Source organism: Mauremys mutica, chromosome 23, assembly GCF_020497125.1.
Source record: "Mauremys mutica isolate MM-2020 ecotype Southern chromosome 23, ASM2049712v1, whole genome shotgun sequence".
Lineage (NCBI taxonomy): Eukaryota > Metazoa > Chordata > Testudines > Geoemydidae > Mauremys > Mauremys mutica.
This window is the reverse complement of record NC_059094.1, coordinates 13,396,638-13,413,494: the sequence shown is the minus strand read 5'-3', so window position 1 is coordinate 13,413,494 and position 16,857 is coordinate 13,396,638. Positions and strand designations below refer to the sequence as shown.

General features: G+C 47.6%; 1 protein-coding gene across 1 annotated transcript in view; it reads right to left on the bottom strand.

Annotated features, from left to right (window-relative positions):
* Nucleotides 1-16,857, bottom strand: part of STPG1 (sperm tail PG-rich repeat containing 1) — a 49,016-nt gene that overhangs the window by 6,849 nt on the left and 25,310 nt on the right. Inside the window, exons 3-7 of the mRNA XM_044997866.1 lie at nucleotides 15,416-15,558; nucleotides 13,968-14,071; nucleotides 8,078-8,179; nucleotides 6,885-7,058; nucleotides 501-612 (exon numbers count right to left, since the gene is read on the bottom strand). Of these exons, the coding sequence (XP_044853801.1) occupies nucleotides 501-612; nucleotides 6,885-7,058; nucleotides 8,078-8,179; nucleotides 13,968-14,071; nucleotides 15,416-15,497 (574 nt within the window). The 5' untranslated portion in view covers nucleotides 15,498-15,558. The remainder of the gene's footprint in view (nucleotides 1-500; nucleotides 613-6,884; nucleotides 7,059-8,077; nucleotides 8,180-13,967; nucleotides 14,072-15,415; nucleotides 15,559-16,857) is intronic.

Genomic DNA, 16,857 nt, shown 5'->3' with positions numbered 1-16,857 from the left:
AAACCAGATGAGATGTTGACTGTGAACATCACTTGCAGTGACGCCACCGAATGTAAAAATGACTAGAGCCAACCATCCTCATGCTTCAGGGTGTAAACTTCATGTGGCCCGGAAGAAGTTTCCTTCTATGGTAGCACGACAGATTTAGGTGTATTATGGTGTGCTACAACACACCACTCCCCGAGCCCCTGGCACCCTGGAGGGAGCCCAAGTATGTTCTGGCGATTCCCCTAAGTGCCATAAATCTACCAGGAGTGTGACTATATCTGGATGGTGCTTTAGTAATAATTCCCAGGGGCCCATCCTGTAGAACTTAGAAGTGTCACCCACTAATATGAAAAATATCATAACGGGTTGAAACCAGCAAGGTGCTGAGCCTCCCCTGTGATATACTGAGTGCCTGGGTAGCCATGGATGTCAGTGACGGTGGTGAGCATCTGATAAGATCCGACTCAGACTCACAGGTGATGCCTTTCCTCCCATCTCAACAGCTCACTTACATGGAGAAGGCCATTTTTCTGTTTTATCAGTGCTTAATCCTCTTGCCGATTTGGACAAAAACACCGCCCGGGCACATACGTTGTTGCTTTGCTTGCAGAAATCTAGACAGGCCTGTACAAAATGAAGTCTCCGTGAATTCCTTTGAATTGACTTTCCTCCTGGGTATTTACTAACGTAACAAAAACTATGTTTTTTTTAGATCCAGTCTCCATGGTGAATCAGAACTGCTCTAATGATACAAATGCACCCAATATTAGGGCCAGATGTTCAGGAGAGCTCACTGGTTTTCTGTCTCTCAGTTTTTGATTGCCCGACTTGTGAGGGGTTATTATCAGAGGTGCTGCGGACCGGCAGCTCCCACTGAGAATTTGGCTGCATTTGTTTGGTGGCTGCAGCCAGTCGTAAAGTGCCCGGCCTCATTCAAACACCCGAATCAAGCATTGTGTTTGGAGTAGTGCTCCCAGTACACCCAAAGAGTAATCTGCATGATACCACCTGTACGAGCATAAACAAACAGTTGCAACTTTGCCCTTCAGGGTCGGCTAGAATGACAAAAATGTAGCCTCTAGTTTTCTACCCAGCCCCAAATCACTCTTCAAAGAGATCAAGTCTATCATTTAGGGGTTAATCTTGCATGCCTCCAAGCCAATGGCAAAATTCCCATGGACTTCAATTGGATCAGGCTAACTTTACCAGGCCTGCTCTGTCCAGTGGAATCCGATTGATTTCAATGGGCATTGGATTAGCCCTGCCGTCTACATAGTTCTGCAAAACTGAGATCAATTGAAATTCAACAGTCTGGGGAAAAAAATACATTGTTCTCTGCTGTGGTGGTGCAGCCATGTTGCTCCCAGGAGATTAGAGAGACAAGGTGCGGGAGGGAATATCTTTTACTGGACCAACTTCTGTGGGTGAGAGAGACGAGTGTTTTGAGCTGACACAGAGCTCTCCTTCAGGACTGGGAAATGTACTCAGGCCAGGTCTGCACTACAGACCTAGACTGGGATAACGACGTCCCTCGGGCAGGGCCGGCTTTAGGAAGTGCGGGGCCCAATTCGAACATTTTCGGCGGGGCCCCGGCAGGGATGACTTAAAAAAAAAACGTAAAAAAAAGCCTTTCATTTCTTAGCAACCGGTTCCCTGTAAAAAGTTCTGCTTTAAGGGATGTGCCACAGTATGTATTTTTTGTACCAATAGGGTTACCATACGTCCGTATTTTTTAAAATTCCTCCCGGATGGCGATTTAAGAACCAAAAAGCTGGACATGTCTGGGAAAATACGGATGTACGTTAACCCTACCTAAAGTTCTTTTTTAAAAAGATGAGCCTGAACTAGAAATGAGCTCCTTTTCACATGTGTGGGTCCCCACCACTCCCTGGGGGTGTGCTAGGGTGACCAGATGTCCAGATTTTATAGGGACAGTCCCGATTTGGGGGTCTTTTTCTTATATAGGATCCTACTACCCCCCACCCCTGTTCCAATTTTTCACACTTGCTGTCTGGTCACCCTAGGGTGTGCACAGGTGTGGGTCCCAGCTGTTCCCTGCCCCTCTCATTGAAGCAGGTGTGCAGGGTTACTGCCCTGGGAACTGCAGGGCACCAGTGGACATGGGGCTGGCTGGAGGCAGAGCAGGGGCTGACTGGAGGTAGGGTCTGGCTGCAAGCAGGGCAAGGGGTGTGGGGCTGGCTGGAGACAGGGGGATGTGGGGTGGGCTGGCTGGCTTCAGGCAGGGCCGCAGGGGGGTGCGGCAAGGCTTGGCAGGCCTGGAGACAGAGGAGTGCTGGACTGGCTGGCTTCAGGCAGGGGGGTGCAGCAGGGGTTGTCTGGAGACAGGGCAGGAGGTGCGGGGCTGGTGCGGGCAGGGGCGGGCTGCAGGCAGGGCAGGGAGTGTGGGGCTGGGTGCAGGCAGGGGGTGTGGGTACAGGGGGTACAGCCCACCCTGTACGGTGAGAGCCTCCTCCTCCTCCCTCCCCCACTAGGGTAGCAGCAGCAGCCCGGGGCTCGGGGGCTATTTAAAGGGCCTGTGGCTCCCCTGCTTCCACCGCCCCAGCCCTGTAAATAGCCATGGGAGCCCTGGGGAAGCGGCAGGGCTCCGGGGGCTATTTAAAGGGCCGGGTCAGCAGAGGCAGCTGGAGCCCCCTGCTACCCAGGACTCTGGGGGTTATTTAAAGGGCCTGGGGCTCCCCTGCTTCTACCACCCCGGCCCTTTAAATAGCCACAGGAGCCCTGGGGAAGCGGCGGGGTTCCAGGGGCTATTTAAAGAGCCGGGGCAGTAGAAGCAAGGGGAGCCCCAGACTTTTTAAATAGCCCCCAGGGCTCCAGCAGTGGGGCTCTGGTGGCAATTTAAAGGGCCTGAGGCTCCAGTCCCTGCTGGGAGCCCCAGGCCCTTTAAATTGCCCCCTGGGGAAGCTGGGCCACCCCGGTACAGCGCACTGGCAGGGCTTGGGTGCGGGGCCCTCTTAGGCGCGGGGCCCGATTCGGGGGAATTGGTTGAATTGGCCTAAAGCCGGCCCTGCCCTCGGGGGTGTGAAAAATCCACATTTATACTGACCTAACCCCCACCCTGTGTAGACAGCACTATGTTAACAGGAGAGCTTCTACCGTCAACAGAGCGACTGCCTCTTGGGGAGGTGGGTTAACTACGCTGGGGAGAAGCTCTCCTGTTGGCGTGGTTGTGTCTTCACTAAAGCGCTACAGCTGGTTCCTGAAGACAAGCACCTCAGAGTGTCACAACTCAATTCAAGGTGAACAGATTGTTAAGCATGAGTGGTTAACGCATATTTCAAGGTAAAGTGGCCACGTAACACCCCTCCAGTCATAGGGGGGAAAAGGTGGCTTGGGGGGCAGGGGAGGCAGCTAGGGCAGGGGTTGTTAGTGGGTTATAGATTGTTTTAATAAGCCTTAAATCCAGCATCTCTCTTCAGTCCATGATTTTCAGTGTCTAGCAAAGTTATGAATTTAAGCTCCAAGGCTCGTCTTTTGAAGGTGGTTGCAGATTTCCTTTGCGGATGAGTGCGGAGAGGTCAGACGTAGAGCGAGCATTGTGTGAAAAGCGTTTGCCCACAGGTGATGTGGCGTTTTGTCTTTTATCATTTTCCGCCTGTGAGTTCGTTCAGGAGTACGGGGATTGTCTGGGTTCGCCCACATAGTTGTTATTGGGGTGTTTAATGCATTGGATGGCGTACACCACATGTTGTGACAGGCTGAATTTGGCCCATACATTGAAAACATTATTCCATACAGTTTTGGACACTGCTTCAGCTTTATTTTCTGTTGCCAGCCTGGGTTTTATCAACCCTTATTAATTTCAGCTGAGATTACACCTAAGGCCTGATTTGCAGGTTTTAAGGAAAAACTCCTGTTGACTTTAGTGGGAGTTTTGCCTGTGTACAGGATTGGGCCCTCTGTTTCTTCCCAGACCGTCTCTTTGCCTACGGTCATAAATTATCAAGCACTGCCATCTTTTAAATGGATTGTTTCCTGTTGTGCTTCTTGAAGGTTAGACACAATCCCTTACAGTAAATCACAAGACAGTAATTAATCCAGGAAGGTTATTCCCAGAAGCAAATTCTTACAATGTTAGAAATAACATGCTACGAGCTCATTATACTATGATATGTCAAATAATTATGACCTGCAAACTAGCTTAAACAACAGAAAACTCGTTGAAGCAGATCCTCATAGCTGGAAGGCATTGTAACAAAGTCCAGTGTCTTAACCAGAGGCCATCTTCGGGAAAGTCGGCCTTTCCACAACAGCACAGTCCCTATACTGGTGCATTGATTCAGAATTCACACAGGGGAAAGGGCGGCAGTGAACAGAATCACCAAAATCCCGTTAAGTCAGTGGAGCTGTGTTGGTTTACACCAGCTGAGGATCTGATCCCTTTATAAACAATGAAGACACATGATCATTGATTCTGACCGAGCCTATAAATGTATCACATCAATGGAAACTCATTTCGAACCTACAGCCGTGCCACCTTAAGTGGGGAGTTAGTCCCGTCTAAAGCATTGAGGAGAATTAAGTGTGGTTGCTACCTGCGTGGGAGACAACCAAGGGAAACGGAGGAACTGCTTTGAGTGATTCTGTGTGTAGGACTCGTCGCTGTAAGTGGATTCTGAACCAACGCCCCAGCACAGCGGCTGTGCTGCAGAAGGGCTGTCTTTCTTTCCAAGAAGAAGGCTGGTGTATGGTTAAGGCGTTGGATTGGGACTCAAGAGCAGGGCCGCCCAGAGGGGGGGGCAAAGGGGGCAATTTGCCCCGGGCCCCGGGCTCCGCAGGGGCCCCAAGAGAAGAGCGGAGGCTCCCGCCTCCGCCCCTCTCCTGGAGCCTCAGCGCATCAAGCGCCGAGTCTCCGGCCGAGCCCCTGAGCCTCGCCCCGATCCGAGCCGCGTGGGGAGGGGGCGGGGCAGCTGCCTCCGCTCGGCGTGGAGCTCACAGCCCCGCCCCCTCACCACGCGGCTCTGAGCGGGACGGAGCTCAGGCCCCGCCAGAGACGCGCTCGGGCAGAGGCTGAGGCTGAGGCTGGGGCCGGGGCCGGGGGGGAAGCGGGACCCACCGCCGCCGCCGAAGCGCAGCCCGGTCTTCGGCGGCAGGGGGCCCCTTCTGTTCCGGGACCCGCCGCAGAAGTGCCCCGAAGGCCCGCGGCGGGGACCCCCCCCCACCGAATTACCGCCGAAGACCGGGCTGCGCTTCGGCGGCGGGTCCCGCTTCGGCGGTAATTCGGCGGCGGGGGGCTCCCGCCGCGGGTCTTCGGGGCACTTTGGCGGTGGGTCCCGGAACGGAAGGGCCCCCCGCCGCCGAAGACCCCGGGCCCCTGGAATCCTCTGGGCGGCCCTGCTCAAGAGAGCTGGATTCCCAGTTCTGCCGCAGACTTCTTGTGTGATCTTAGGAAAGTCATTTATTAGCTCCCCACCTGTAAGATGGGATAATACTTCCATTCTCCCTCGGTCTATCTTGTCTGCTTAGATGGTAAACTCTTTGGTGCAGGGACTCAGGCTTACTACGTGTATGGATAGCACCTAGCAAAATGGGGACGCAATCTTTGGGCACTATTTGTAATATAAATAATAAGACAGGATGATCCTGACCAGCTACTGTCATTAACAGTCCTCTGGCTCTTCTTACTGGAGTAGTGGAGTTAACTACAGTGCCCTCGCCAAATTCAAATGTAATTAATTATAGTTTGCATAAACAACCTAAAACTCCTTTGCAGGTTCAGTCGGCTACAGTTTTCTTCTTCACCCACCAGCCTAAACTATTGCACGGTGTTACTGGGTGCTTTGAGACCAGACACATTCCACCCCAGTATCCCACTGGATGTTTCTCACACTTGAAGTGAGTCTATAGTGTGAAAAGAGCATTGTGTCAATATAAGAGATTCTTGTGCTAAGTGACAGACACTCAGGGAACTACAGCAGACATGGTTTGCAGAAAAAATTAGAGAATGAGTTAAAGCAACAATGATCTGACAGCTGACAAATAAATCAGCACTGGCAAAACACAGAGGGAACAGTGAAATCCATGACCAATAGGTATAATATTTTGACAGGCAGCTATTCATAATACTTCACATTTCTTTAATAACTTCCTTTCAAGAATTTGCAAACATTCATGGAGTAAGACTTACAACACCCCAATGAAGCATGTATTATTGTCACCATGTGACAGATGGGAGGAGGAGGAGGCACAGAAAGGTTAGTGCCTTACTCAAGATCACACAGTGAGTCACTGGCAGAATCAGGAACAGAACCTCAAGGCCAGATCCTCAGCTGGTGTAAACTGGCAGAGCACCATGCAAGTCAGTGGAGCTATGCTGATTTACATCCGTGGAGGATCTGGCCTCTGATTTCCAGCCCTGTGTTTCAACCACCAGACCACACATCTATTAGAAATAAAACATAAAATGTGAAATCCTGGCTGCATTGAAGGCAGCCGCAACACTCCTGTTGAATTCAGCGAAGCCGGGATTTTACCTAAGGGATCCTGTGGGGTCTTTCGACCCCACAGTGGGGTTATATTGTTATATTGTAGTGGGAAGACAGAGGGTTGCTGCAGTGGCAGATCCTGGATGCCTACTGGCTGCCTCAGTGACCCATGTGCTCTGGATTCACAGTGACTGAGGCGGCTCCTTGCATGGGGGTCTGATCTGCTTTCAGTGAAGAAAAATGGTACAACTCTCACTGACTTCAGTGGAGCAGGAGGAAGCCACAGGTGCACAAGGAGAAACGCCCTCTCCTCTCCTTGCACACCCTTGCTGGGCCAGCCATGCTCTAGTCCATACAGGATTAAACACAGTACAATGATTTCCATATAATTCCCCATATATCCCTTAAAGTTAGTTTTACATTGGCTTTAACCTTCTGGTTTTTGCCCCTTACGTTGTATTGGTTGGGCGCTGGGGTGGAGGTTTGCGCTCTCCTCTTAGCAATTGGTTGCTGAAACATGCTGGAGTTTCCAGTGCTGAAATCTTGCTTGGATTGAAATGCCAACGAGAGGTTGTAGGCATTTGCGGCAGGGTAGCTGGGTTTTCTGTTGTGTGGGAGACGAGCATCCTAGAAAGAGACAAATCAAAGAAATCAATAGCAGCTGAGCAGCAGTGCTGGAGGAAGACTGGTGAACAGCTTGGATCCAATCTTTGACCTCTGGTCTTTTACATATTGTTATAACCGGGTAGGGGATATCCTCTGTATTTTACATACAGCAGAACCCCACTAAATTGCATGAGTGGTTGGGCGTCTGATCCTGCCAGTGAGGTGCTGATTGCAAGGGGTCTGATCCTGCCAGTGAGGTGCTGAGCACCATTAATTCCCATTGGCTTCACTGGGAGAAGATGCTCAGCAGAACACTTTGTTAGTGCATTAGATTATCCTCCATTGTGATGGTTTGAAAATGGGATTAAAATCCTGTGCAAAATTAGATCATTAAAAGGACTGAGCAGATTTTCTTTTAACTCGGCTTATGATTTGTAACTCACTGAGATTTATAGAACTGACTTGGTTGTCACTAGCTTTAGCCATTTTCCAGCTAGGGTGAGCGCTACATTTCCAGTGAGCCCATGTTCAGGCTCTGATTTGAGGTGCCCTAAATTTAGGCAGCAAGGGATGAAAAATAAGATGTGATCATTAAAGGCCTGATGCAATAGAAGTCAATAGAAAATCCCTTAGGCCCAGATCCTCTATGGCAGCGGTCCCCAACCTTTTTGGTACCAGGGACCGGTGACTGGTTTCGTCCTGCCCCCCAGGGCGGCATTTGCCGGACCCTCCGCAGGCATGACTGTGGACGGTTCGCTGGTCGCGCGGCTCGACTGGACCTCCCGCAGGCACGCCTGCGGAAGCTCCATGGGGTCGGTTCGTGGTCCGGTTCCTAAGAGGCCGCGGACCGGGGGTTGGGGACCCCTGCTCTATGGTATTTAAGTGCCTAACTCCCATTGAAATTAACAGGAAATTAAATTAAATTGACTCCCATTAATTTCAGTGGGAGTTAGGCACTTAAGTACCTTTGAGGATCTAGGCCTAATTGACTTTAATGAGCTGTGGATCAGGCTCTAAAATATACAACCCCTTTCCCTTACCATGGAAGGAAAGTAGCCCGTTCCCTTCTTCGACAGTGAGGTGCTGTTAATCTCTGCAGACTGGTGAATGACGTTATAGAATCCCGGGCCTGGAATTTCATTCTAAGAAGGAAACATGACACGTTTAGCAACAATCATCCTTCCGAACACACTTAAAACATTATTTAGGAAGTTTCAGAGCTGTGACGGCAGAACGTAGGAATTGTCAGGCTGGATCGGACCAGAGATCTAACTTGTCCATTAGCCTCTCACTTGGTGGCCAGTACCAGATGTATCCAGAGAAGGTGCAAGAATGCCTTAATGGACAGTTACGGAATAGCCGAAAAGGGCTGATATTGCTGGGCTGGGGATGAGCTCACAGCTCCTAGGAAGTGCCCCAAATGGCGAGCGAAATCAATCGCCTCTAACAGCCAGACACCCCGTCACTTGCATTCGTGCGGCAGAGGTGTTTCTGTGAAAAGTGGGGGTGTGAAAGGCAAGTGAGGGTTCTTCAGCCTTGGTAGGCTGCCGGCCTAGGAGATGGAACTCCAAAAGTAAACCAGGTTGCCATGCCCTTAAGATGCTGGATGCTACCAGCATTAATGTCACTGAGTCTTACACAGTGAAGCATGCCTTATAAATATTGTGTCCTCCATAATGTAACTATTGATATTCTCGTTATCAGTGAAAGGATCTAAACATTTTAAAATCCTACTAACACTTGGCCTTGATTATATCTGGTGGCAGTGAGTTCCACAGGTTATCGGTATTATTTATTATTACCCTAGCGCATAGGCGCTCCAGATACACACCAGGACGCCATCGTGCTAAGTGCTGTACAAGCATGGAATGTGCATTGTGTAGACAATTATTTCCTTTTATCAGCTTTCAGTTTCACTGACTGGCCCTGGTCTTCACGTGATGAGAGAGCTCCTAATTTACCTCCCCTATTACACAGCTCTATCAGATCAAATCTTAATTTTCTCCTCTCAAAACTAAACACCCCAGTCTCTCTCCAGGACTAATCATTTTGTCAGCTATTTCTGAGCCCCCACTGTTTGTGCTGCAGCTTTTATTTTGAGACAGGCTAACCAGAACTGAACAGAACATTCCAGGTGAAGCCGTATCCTGGACATAAATAATGGCATTCTCATATTTTCAATATCATTTTCCATTCCATTCCTTGGGCACCTGAATGTTTTGTAAAAAGAACAGGAGTACTTGTGGCACCTTAAAGACTAACAAATTTATTGAAGCATGAGCTTTCGTGAGCTACAGCTCACTTCTTCGGATGCATAGAATGGAACACACAGACAGGAGATATTTATACATACAGAGAACATGAAAAGGTGGAAGTATGCATACCAACAGGCAGAGTCTAATCAATTGAGATGAGCTATCGTCAGCAGGAGGAAAAAAACTGTTTGAAGTGATAATTAAGATGGCCCATAGAAGGTGTGAGGAGAACTTAACATAGGGAAATAGATTCAATTAATGTAATGACCCAACCATTCCCAGTCTTTGTTTAGACCACAGGTAATTGTGTCTAGTTTGCATATTAATTCGAGTTCAGCAGTTTCTCTTTGGAGTCTGTTTTTGAAGTTTTTTTGTTGCAAAATTGCCACCTTCAAGTCTGTCACTGAGTGGTTAGAGAGGTTGAAGTGTTCTCCCACTGGTTTTTGAATGTTATGATTCCTGATGTCAGATTTGTGTCCATTTATTCTTTTGCGTAGAGACTGTCCAGTTTGGCCAATGTACATGGCAGAGGGGCATTGCTGGCACATGATGGCATATATCACGTTGGTAGATGTGCAGGTGTACGAGCCCCTGATGGCGTGCCTGATGTGATTAGGTCCTCACACGGCTGCTACTCTGAAACCTGTCTGAATGTTTTGTAGTAACTGTCATTGTGCAATGAGCAGATGTTTTCATTGTGTCAGAATAATAATCTTATTTTAACGTGAGTCTCAAATTGCACAGAAAAATGAATATGAAATGGGAGATTAAGTTTCCTACAGGGCAATTTATACAGTCTGGGAGTTCAGAGCAACTGCAAGTCTGAAATCTCACTTGTACATCTGACTTGACTGACGGAATTCAGCATGTGACTCAGCTCTCCTCCTGGGCTTTTCAGAAAGAGAACTGGGCGGGATTCTATTTATAGAGCAAAATAAACCAAAACCAGCCTCGGTTCTATGCGATGACACCATAAGCTCCTGAGGCTCTGCGTCCCACAAGGTACTGAACACCTTCTGCAAGGTGCAGGGCTCCCTCTAATCCGAGGGACGTCAATGGGATTTGTGGAGGCTCAGGACTGTATGGGATGAGACCCCTAGAGAGAAATATAGCCTCATGTCAACACCAATGTTAGATGATTTAGGTATGTAGGAATGGAAATATCTGAGACTCCTGACCCCGGGGAGCATATCATCATCATGTGACCTTGTCTGTCAATTACCAGTGGAAACTATTTTGGATGGAGCACTGGGCAAGTACATGAGACTTTATAAGCACATAAAGAGGTCCTGTCCTGTCCGGTTCCTGGCCTGAGGAGTGTACGCTCAGATTCAGACAGAGATAGACAATACACAAGAGAAGATAGTGTGGGAATAACACAGAAGAGATGGGTTTGAAGAGGAGAGAGACGGCAGTTGGTGCAGAGGACATCGGGAGCAATTCCAGCCACACACCCCAATCCTGCAATGAGCTACACCTGAGTGCAGGCATCTCAACCCCCTCCATGAAGGACTCGGGCAACAGGAAAGAAAGTACAAAGCTGGGAGTGGGAAAAGGAGATAAAGGGAGAAGATAGGAGAGACGTGGGAGAGGCACAGGCAGTGGGAGAGGGTGTAGGAGGAATATATAAATAATAAAACCCAGCATCCAAGCAGAGTTTGCATTAATGGCCATAAGACAGAGACAAGTAAGGAATGACCTTGTCACCTTCTTAGGCTACCACTCCAATTGGCCAGACTGGTACTCCAGTGGTAATGTGCTACCATGCATGACATCACATTTTGGGACCTGATCTAGGTCCTTTGTGCCACAGCCAGGAGCTCTGCAGGTCTGATTGGCCTGAGGAGGGGGAGATCCTAACCCTAAACCCTTGTGGTTGGTTTAGGAATGGCATTGACAGGCTCTCATCACCTACAAGGCTAGGCCGCATGGTACAGGGAGGTATGTGGGGAGGGCAAGTTAGAACTCAGATACTAAAGGGCACTTAAAGAGGCAGGACGGATTAGAGAGGACTGGCTGTGAAGAGCTTTACAAGGACACCAGGTCAAATCTGAGCCTTGAGAACAGCGAATGAAAGGCATTATTGATTGACAGCCAGCTGCTTGCTGTGAACTGGTGGATACAATCCAGTTACTAGAGGAGAGCATCCACATCATGGAAATCCTCATGAGAATGGGTCAACTCCAGTCTGACAGTTCCAGCAGAGTTCCAGCAGAGATCCTGTATTCGCTTCATTCCGTTTTCTTTAAAGGGGATGAGGGGGGAATCCTGGTTCATCTCTCTATTACTCCAGTTTTATGTTGGTGTGACCCCATTGAGTTCAATGAGTGACAGTGTTGTCCACTGGCTGTGGCACTGGACTAGGAATCAGATTCTACTCCTGGCTCTGTTGCTGACCTGCTGGGTGACCATGGGCAAGTTACTTCACCTCTCCGTTCATCCATTTCCCCTCCCACCCTATGTAGATTGAAGTGGGACTGCTTCTTACCACTTCTACATACAGTACCTACCACAAAGGGACCCTGATCTCACTTGGCACTACCATAATGCTAATAATACAAATACACAAGTATAAAACTGGTGTCACAAAATGGGAATCAGGCCCTAAGTCTTTAGTTCTTATTATTTCCATGTATAGTTCCACAAGACTCTGCCTTCCTTGTAAAAAAGGGCATGGGAGTTACAGTGTGAATGGCCATGTAAACATTCGGCATACTTTTCTTTGTAGACAGAAACTATAGGATGCACTGAGGACGGATGTAAGTGGTGCAACTCCATTGATTTCAATAGAGTTGTCCCTACTTACACCAGCCTTCAATAGGTCGCTACATGACTAACGCTTCCTGGCTGGAAGATACATAGGGAGTTAGGCACCTAATTGCTATTTGTGCCTTTGAAAATCTACCCCCTACTCTCCTGAACTGATTACATACCATTAGGCCCTTCTTCCTCCTTGAGATCATATTCTATTGGTGAGTATAGAAGGCCACTAGGTCACGGTATTAGCTGATCAGAAATATTTTGCATACAACACCCAATAATATACATAAAAGTTCTAGTGGGGAGTGAATCCCTGTACCTGTAGCTACATGTTAATGTACTCTATAGTGTGTAGTACTGAAGTTCTGTGGAGACATGATCAGGCGCGTTTGGAAGGAGAAGCTCAGGAAGCAGCCCTAGAAAGAGCTAGTATTCGATGCAGTAACCTTTCCCTAGGGATAACGCTTAAGCAAAAGTCTACTAAGGTCTTGTGTCACTTGTGGTTTGACCCACTTGCTGCTCCATCCTTCTGGCAGGAAATTGCTTGGAGTAGAAGGGAGTGTTTTGTGGAACTACCTTAAAACTCTACCTCTTCTTTTTTAGTCAGAACTTTGCATCAGGTCATCTGGAACTCTTGGAAGCTGACCAGACAGACGGCGCCTGCAAGAGGCAGTTAAGCAACGTCTCCACCTTGATCATTTCCCCTCATCTTTGGTCCTTGATGTCAATGGTTATTATTATTATTCAGGCCTGAGATAATGTGCTCTTGGTATCGCTGAGATGGGAGAGACAAGCAAGAAGGAAGAGATCAAAGGCAGAATAAGAAAAAGAGAAGATACCAAATAACTCTCTGATCTACCCACTTGGAAAAGGGTTCATGAAACTACAGAAATCCTTAATTGACTTAATTTTCATGGCATTCTAGGGAATCGCAGCAGTGTTATTCGCCAGATGGAGAGCAGGGAACTTTCTGCAGGAGGCATGGAGGCTCCTCCTCCCATCAGAAGAGGAAGTAGTTAGTAAGCTGGGCCCCGAAAGGCCCCTTGCACATAGAGGATGGGTCATCTGTATTGGCTAGAGAAAATGAATTCATGTAGCTGTCTGGTTGACTTGTACAGTTGTACAGTATCTTACTGCTTCCCCCTTCTGGCCAAGGAGGAGTAGACATCATAGTCTTTAGGGAGTTTATGCACAAAGAGCTCAGGATTAAAGAAAGAACTCCTAAAACGTTGGGTCACATTCTGCACGCATTACACCAGTGTAAATCTTCACTTCATTCACACCATTCACTTCAGTGGAATCATTCCTGATTGGTAGTGGTGTAAATGAGAGCAGAATGGGGGTCTTGGTGGTCTGGCCGTATTAGAATCAATAAGAGACTAGGTGTAAATAATATTTAGGTTGTAAAACAAACTGACAATCCAATTCAGTGATGAGACACAGTAGCCTTCACCCTTAGCACCGAGGATAGGGAGGCTGGAATGGAGAGGAGGAAAAAAAAAAAGCACAAAAGCTATTTTTCAAAGGAGCCTAAGAGAATTAGGTACCTAAATCCTACTGAAATTCAGCGGTGCTCCACTGGTATCGTACAGCGTAACTCAGTGGCGAATCAGGCTCTTGAGTGTTAAGAGAGTAGTTTCATGCAGTTCTTTATCAGCAAGGTCACATGACTCTTTTTCATCAAACTACTTCAGCATTTTCCTAGCTGATTTTCAATAACACTTCTGTTTTGCATTGCTGTTAGTGGGGTTTTTCCCCCAAAGCCTGATCCATGGAATACTATTTAAAACATGTATACAAGCTGTGTGTCCAGTTCAACATAACCAAACTTATTATAAACAAGATCACTAGGAGATAATAGGAACATAAGATTCACAGCAAAGGTCATAAATCTCAAAATATTTCTACTACCTACCTGGTTATACTGAAACCTCTTTGCTTGAGAATTAAATCCCTTTTTTTCTGAGTTTGGGATCATTCTTGTCTGGTATTTATAAGGAATGGAGGAGACCTTGTAACCTAAAAGGTAAAGCCGATAAAAACAAGATCCTGAATGTGGAGATACAGGAAATATGTAACTGTAGCACCAGATTTCATTTTAAATTGGAAACAGAAATGAAATGCAAATCTATCATTAATGAAATCTTCAGGTGGAGAAATCATTTGTTTTTGCATTGAATTTGCCTGTTTTATTTAAGAAGTAAAGAAAAAACGATCGCTGCAGCACTTTAATGGTGCTTCAGTGGCCATGAAGAGCTGTAGGGCTCACTCAGTGCTGCTAAATCACTTTTGCCACATCTCCTTATTTAGACCTTTGCTGAGACAGCCTGAAGTCGGGCATTTTAGCAGCCCATCTCATGGGCCTGAGCCTGCTAAAAGCGGAGCACCTTCTGGAAGATGCTGCGCACCCTCAGCTCCTATTGAGCACAATGACAGTTTAGGTTACTCAGAACCTCCCAGGAGACACTCAAGCCCAGATCCTCCAAGGTATTTAGTTACCTAACTCCCATTGATTTCAACAGGAGGTAGGCACCTAAATACCACTGAGGATCTGGGTCTCTGTGCTGTGCAGGATTGGGCTCAAAGGCCTTGTCTACACTGAGATTTTCTTGCCATTTCCCACCAGTGCTGGTCCTACTTTGGTAGCCCAGGTGGGAGGTCTAGAGGAGCCAGGACCAACAGCTGCTGTGTTTTTACTACGGTGCCATCTGAGAAATGTTAGCTGATGTGGTAAAACCGCCAGCATCTTGTCTACTCTAGAGCTCCCTCTGCTGCAACCTATAGTGGAGCTGAACCAGGAGTAGTGCAACAGTGAGAAGCTCAGTGTAAACACAGCCATGCTGTTGACAAGGGAGGAAATATGTTTTAAGATGATCTTTGAAATTAAAGGGAAGAGCAAAGAAGGGAAGAGATACAGGAGGTCTATTCTAGAGAACTGCAGAGGGGAGAATGCTCTCAAACCAACGATAGCGAGGCTGTGTGGAGGGAGAGGTGGCAAGTGCTAAATGACCAGAAGGAGCAGAGACACACGGACTATGATACAAATCCACGGAAGTTTTACAAGCAAGGGGCATGATTGTCCACTGCCTTGCACTACGTGTCACCATTTACACATTTGCATAGTGGAAGATTCTGATGTGGTTCATTTTATGTTCCCTTTGCACTGGTTTAAATAGCCCAAGGAGAGCAATTCTGAACTGGATCCTGAAATGACTGGAACTGGCTGTGGATATAAATTGTTCAGGATGTCACTTCCTATTGTTTAGCTTCACTGATGCTGCAGTTTCAAAGAACAACATATTTGTAGCTATTTTTCCCCTTCTCAGCTGCAAAGTGGTTATTATCCGATTCACAATACTGTACCTCTTGACGCTTTCCCGATCTGCGCAGCATCTGTTCCTTTGATACTAGTAGCTACAGAAAAGTTCTCAAAGCAGGCAGCCATGTTACGCAACTACTGCCCACTGGCTGGAAATACTCTTCTTCTCAGGGTCACCATTTTGTTTCTAAATCAATTGGAAATATCAAAATGTATATGAATTTAGAAGAAAAAAAACTAGCCAGAATTTCTAAACAAGGTGGAATGGCAAAGATTTAATAAACAAGGGAACTTCCTTTTCAGATTATGATTATTATCATATTTTACATTCATAGAGAATCTGTCACCAAGAATTCCCCAAATCCCTGCAATCCTGATCTTAGGGGGACTATGGGGGTGAATGAAGGCTGCAGGTGCAGGCCCTACACATAAACATCAACCCTTCTGCCACCTTTGGGCTGGGGTGACATGATGCCAATCCAGCTTCACAGCTGAGAGGGAGGGAAAGGATTTGATCAGGAAAGATTGAGGCAAAGCCCTGTTATGAAAAAAGCTCTGGGAATTTTTAATATCTACAAGGAGCACGCTGGCTCTCTGTTTTTAAGGTTATTTTAAAGATAACACTGAAGGAGGAGTGTGAAGCCCAGCTACTGTGTTTAGTTGTAAGAGCATCTGCTAGGTCAGGTGAGAGGACGCGTTGCACGCCAGGACAGTGGTTCGCAACCTTTTTTTCATTTGCGGACCCCTACAAAATTTCAAATGGAGGTGCAGACCTCTTTGGAAATCTATTGTCTGTCTATATAGTTGAATTCTATTCAGTTTCCAGTCTAAGTCTTTCATGGACCCCTTAGACAGGCGAGCCACGGACCACAGGTTGAGAACCACTGTGCTAGGACTCTCATCTCTGCTAAGCCAGAGGAGAGGAAGCATTGCATGGTGGGACTCTTGTCTCTGCTAAGCCAGAGGAGGGGAAGCATTGCATGCTGGGACCCTGGTCTCTGTTTGGTCAGGGAAGAGGACGCAATGCATGCTGGGACTCTTGTCTCTGCTAAGCCAGAGGACAGGAAGCTTTGCATCCTGGGCCCTACCACCCCTGCGGTGCCACCCCTGCCTACCTGGCTGCCAGGGCTGCTTTAGAGAAGGACTCTGAGAAAGTTTACACTTGGTTGCCTAGACAACAGCAGAACCAGCTATTCTCCAATCATTTTACTTGTTACTTTGGTGCTTTACACGCTCGTCCAATCACAGAAAGGTTTTCAAAATGGCATCTGGTTTGTTCCCCTAGTTAAGATGGTCCCGGACAATCACATCTGCTGCTGCACGTGGGACTTAAGGCAGCTGTGCTTACCCCCGCAGGCCCTGTTACAAAGGGACCACAGGGAAGAGTGGAGCAGCCCCTTTGTCTGCTCCCTGCTCTTCACTGAGATAGCAACACAACTTGTCAGGCAAAGCCCAGCCAAGCCCACTCCGGGTGATTTCAGACAAT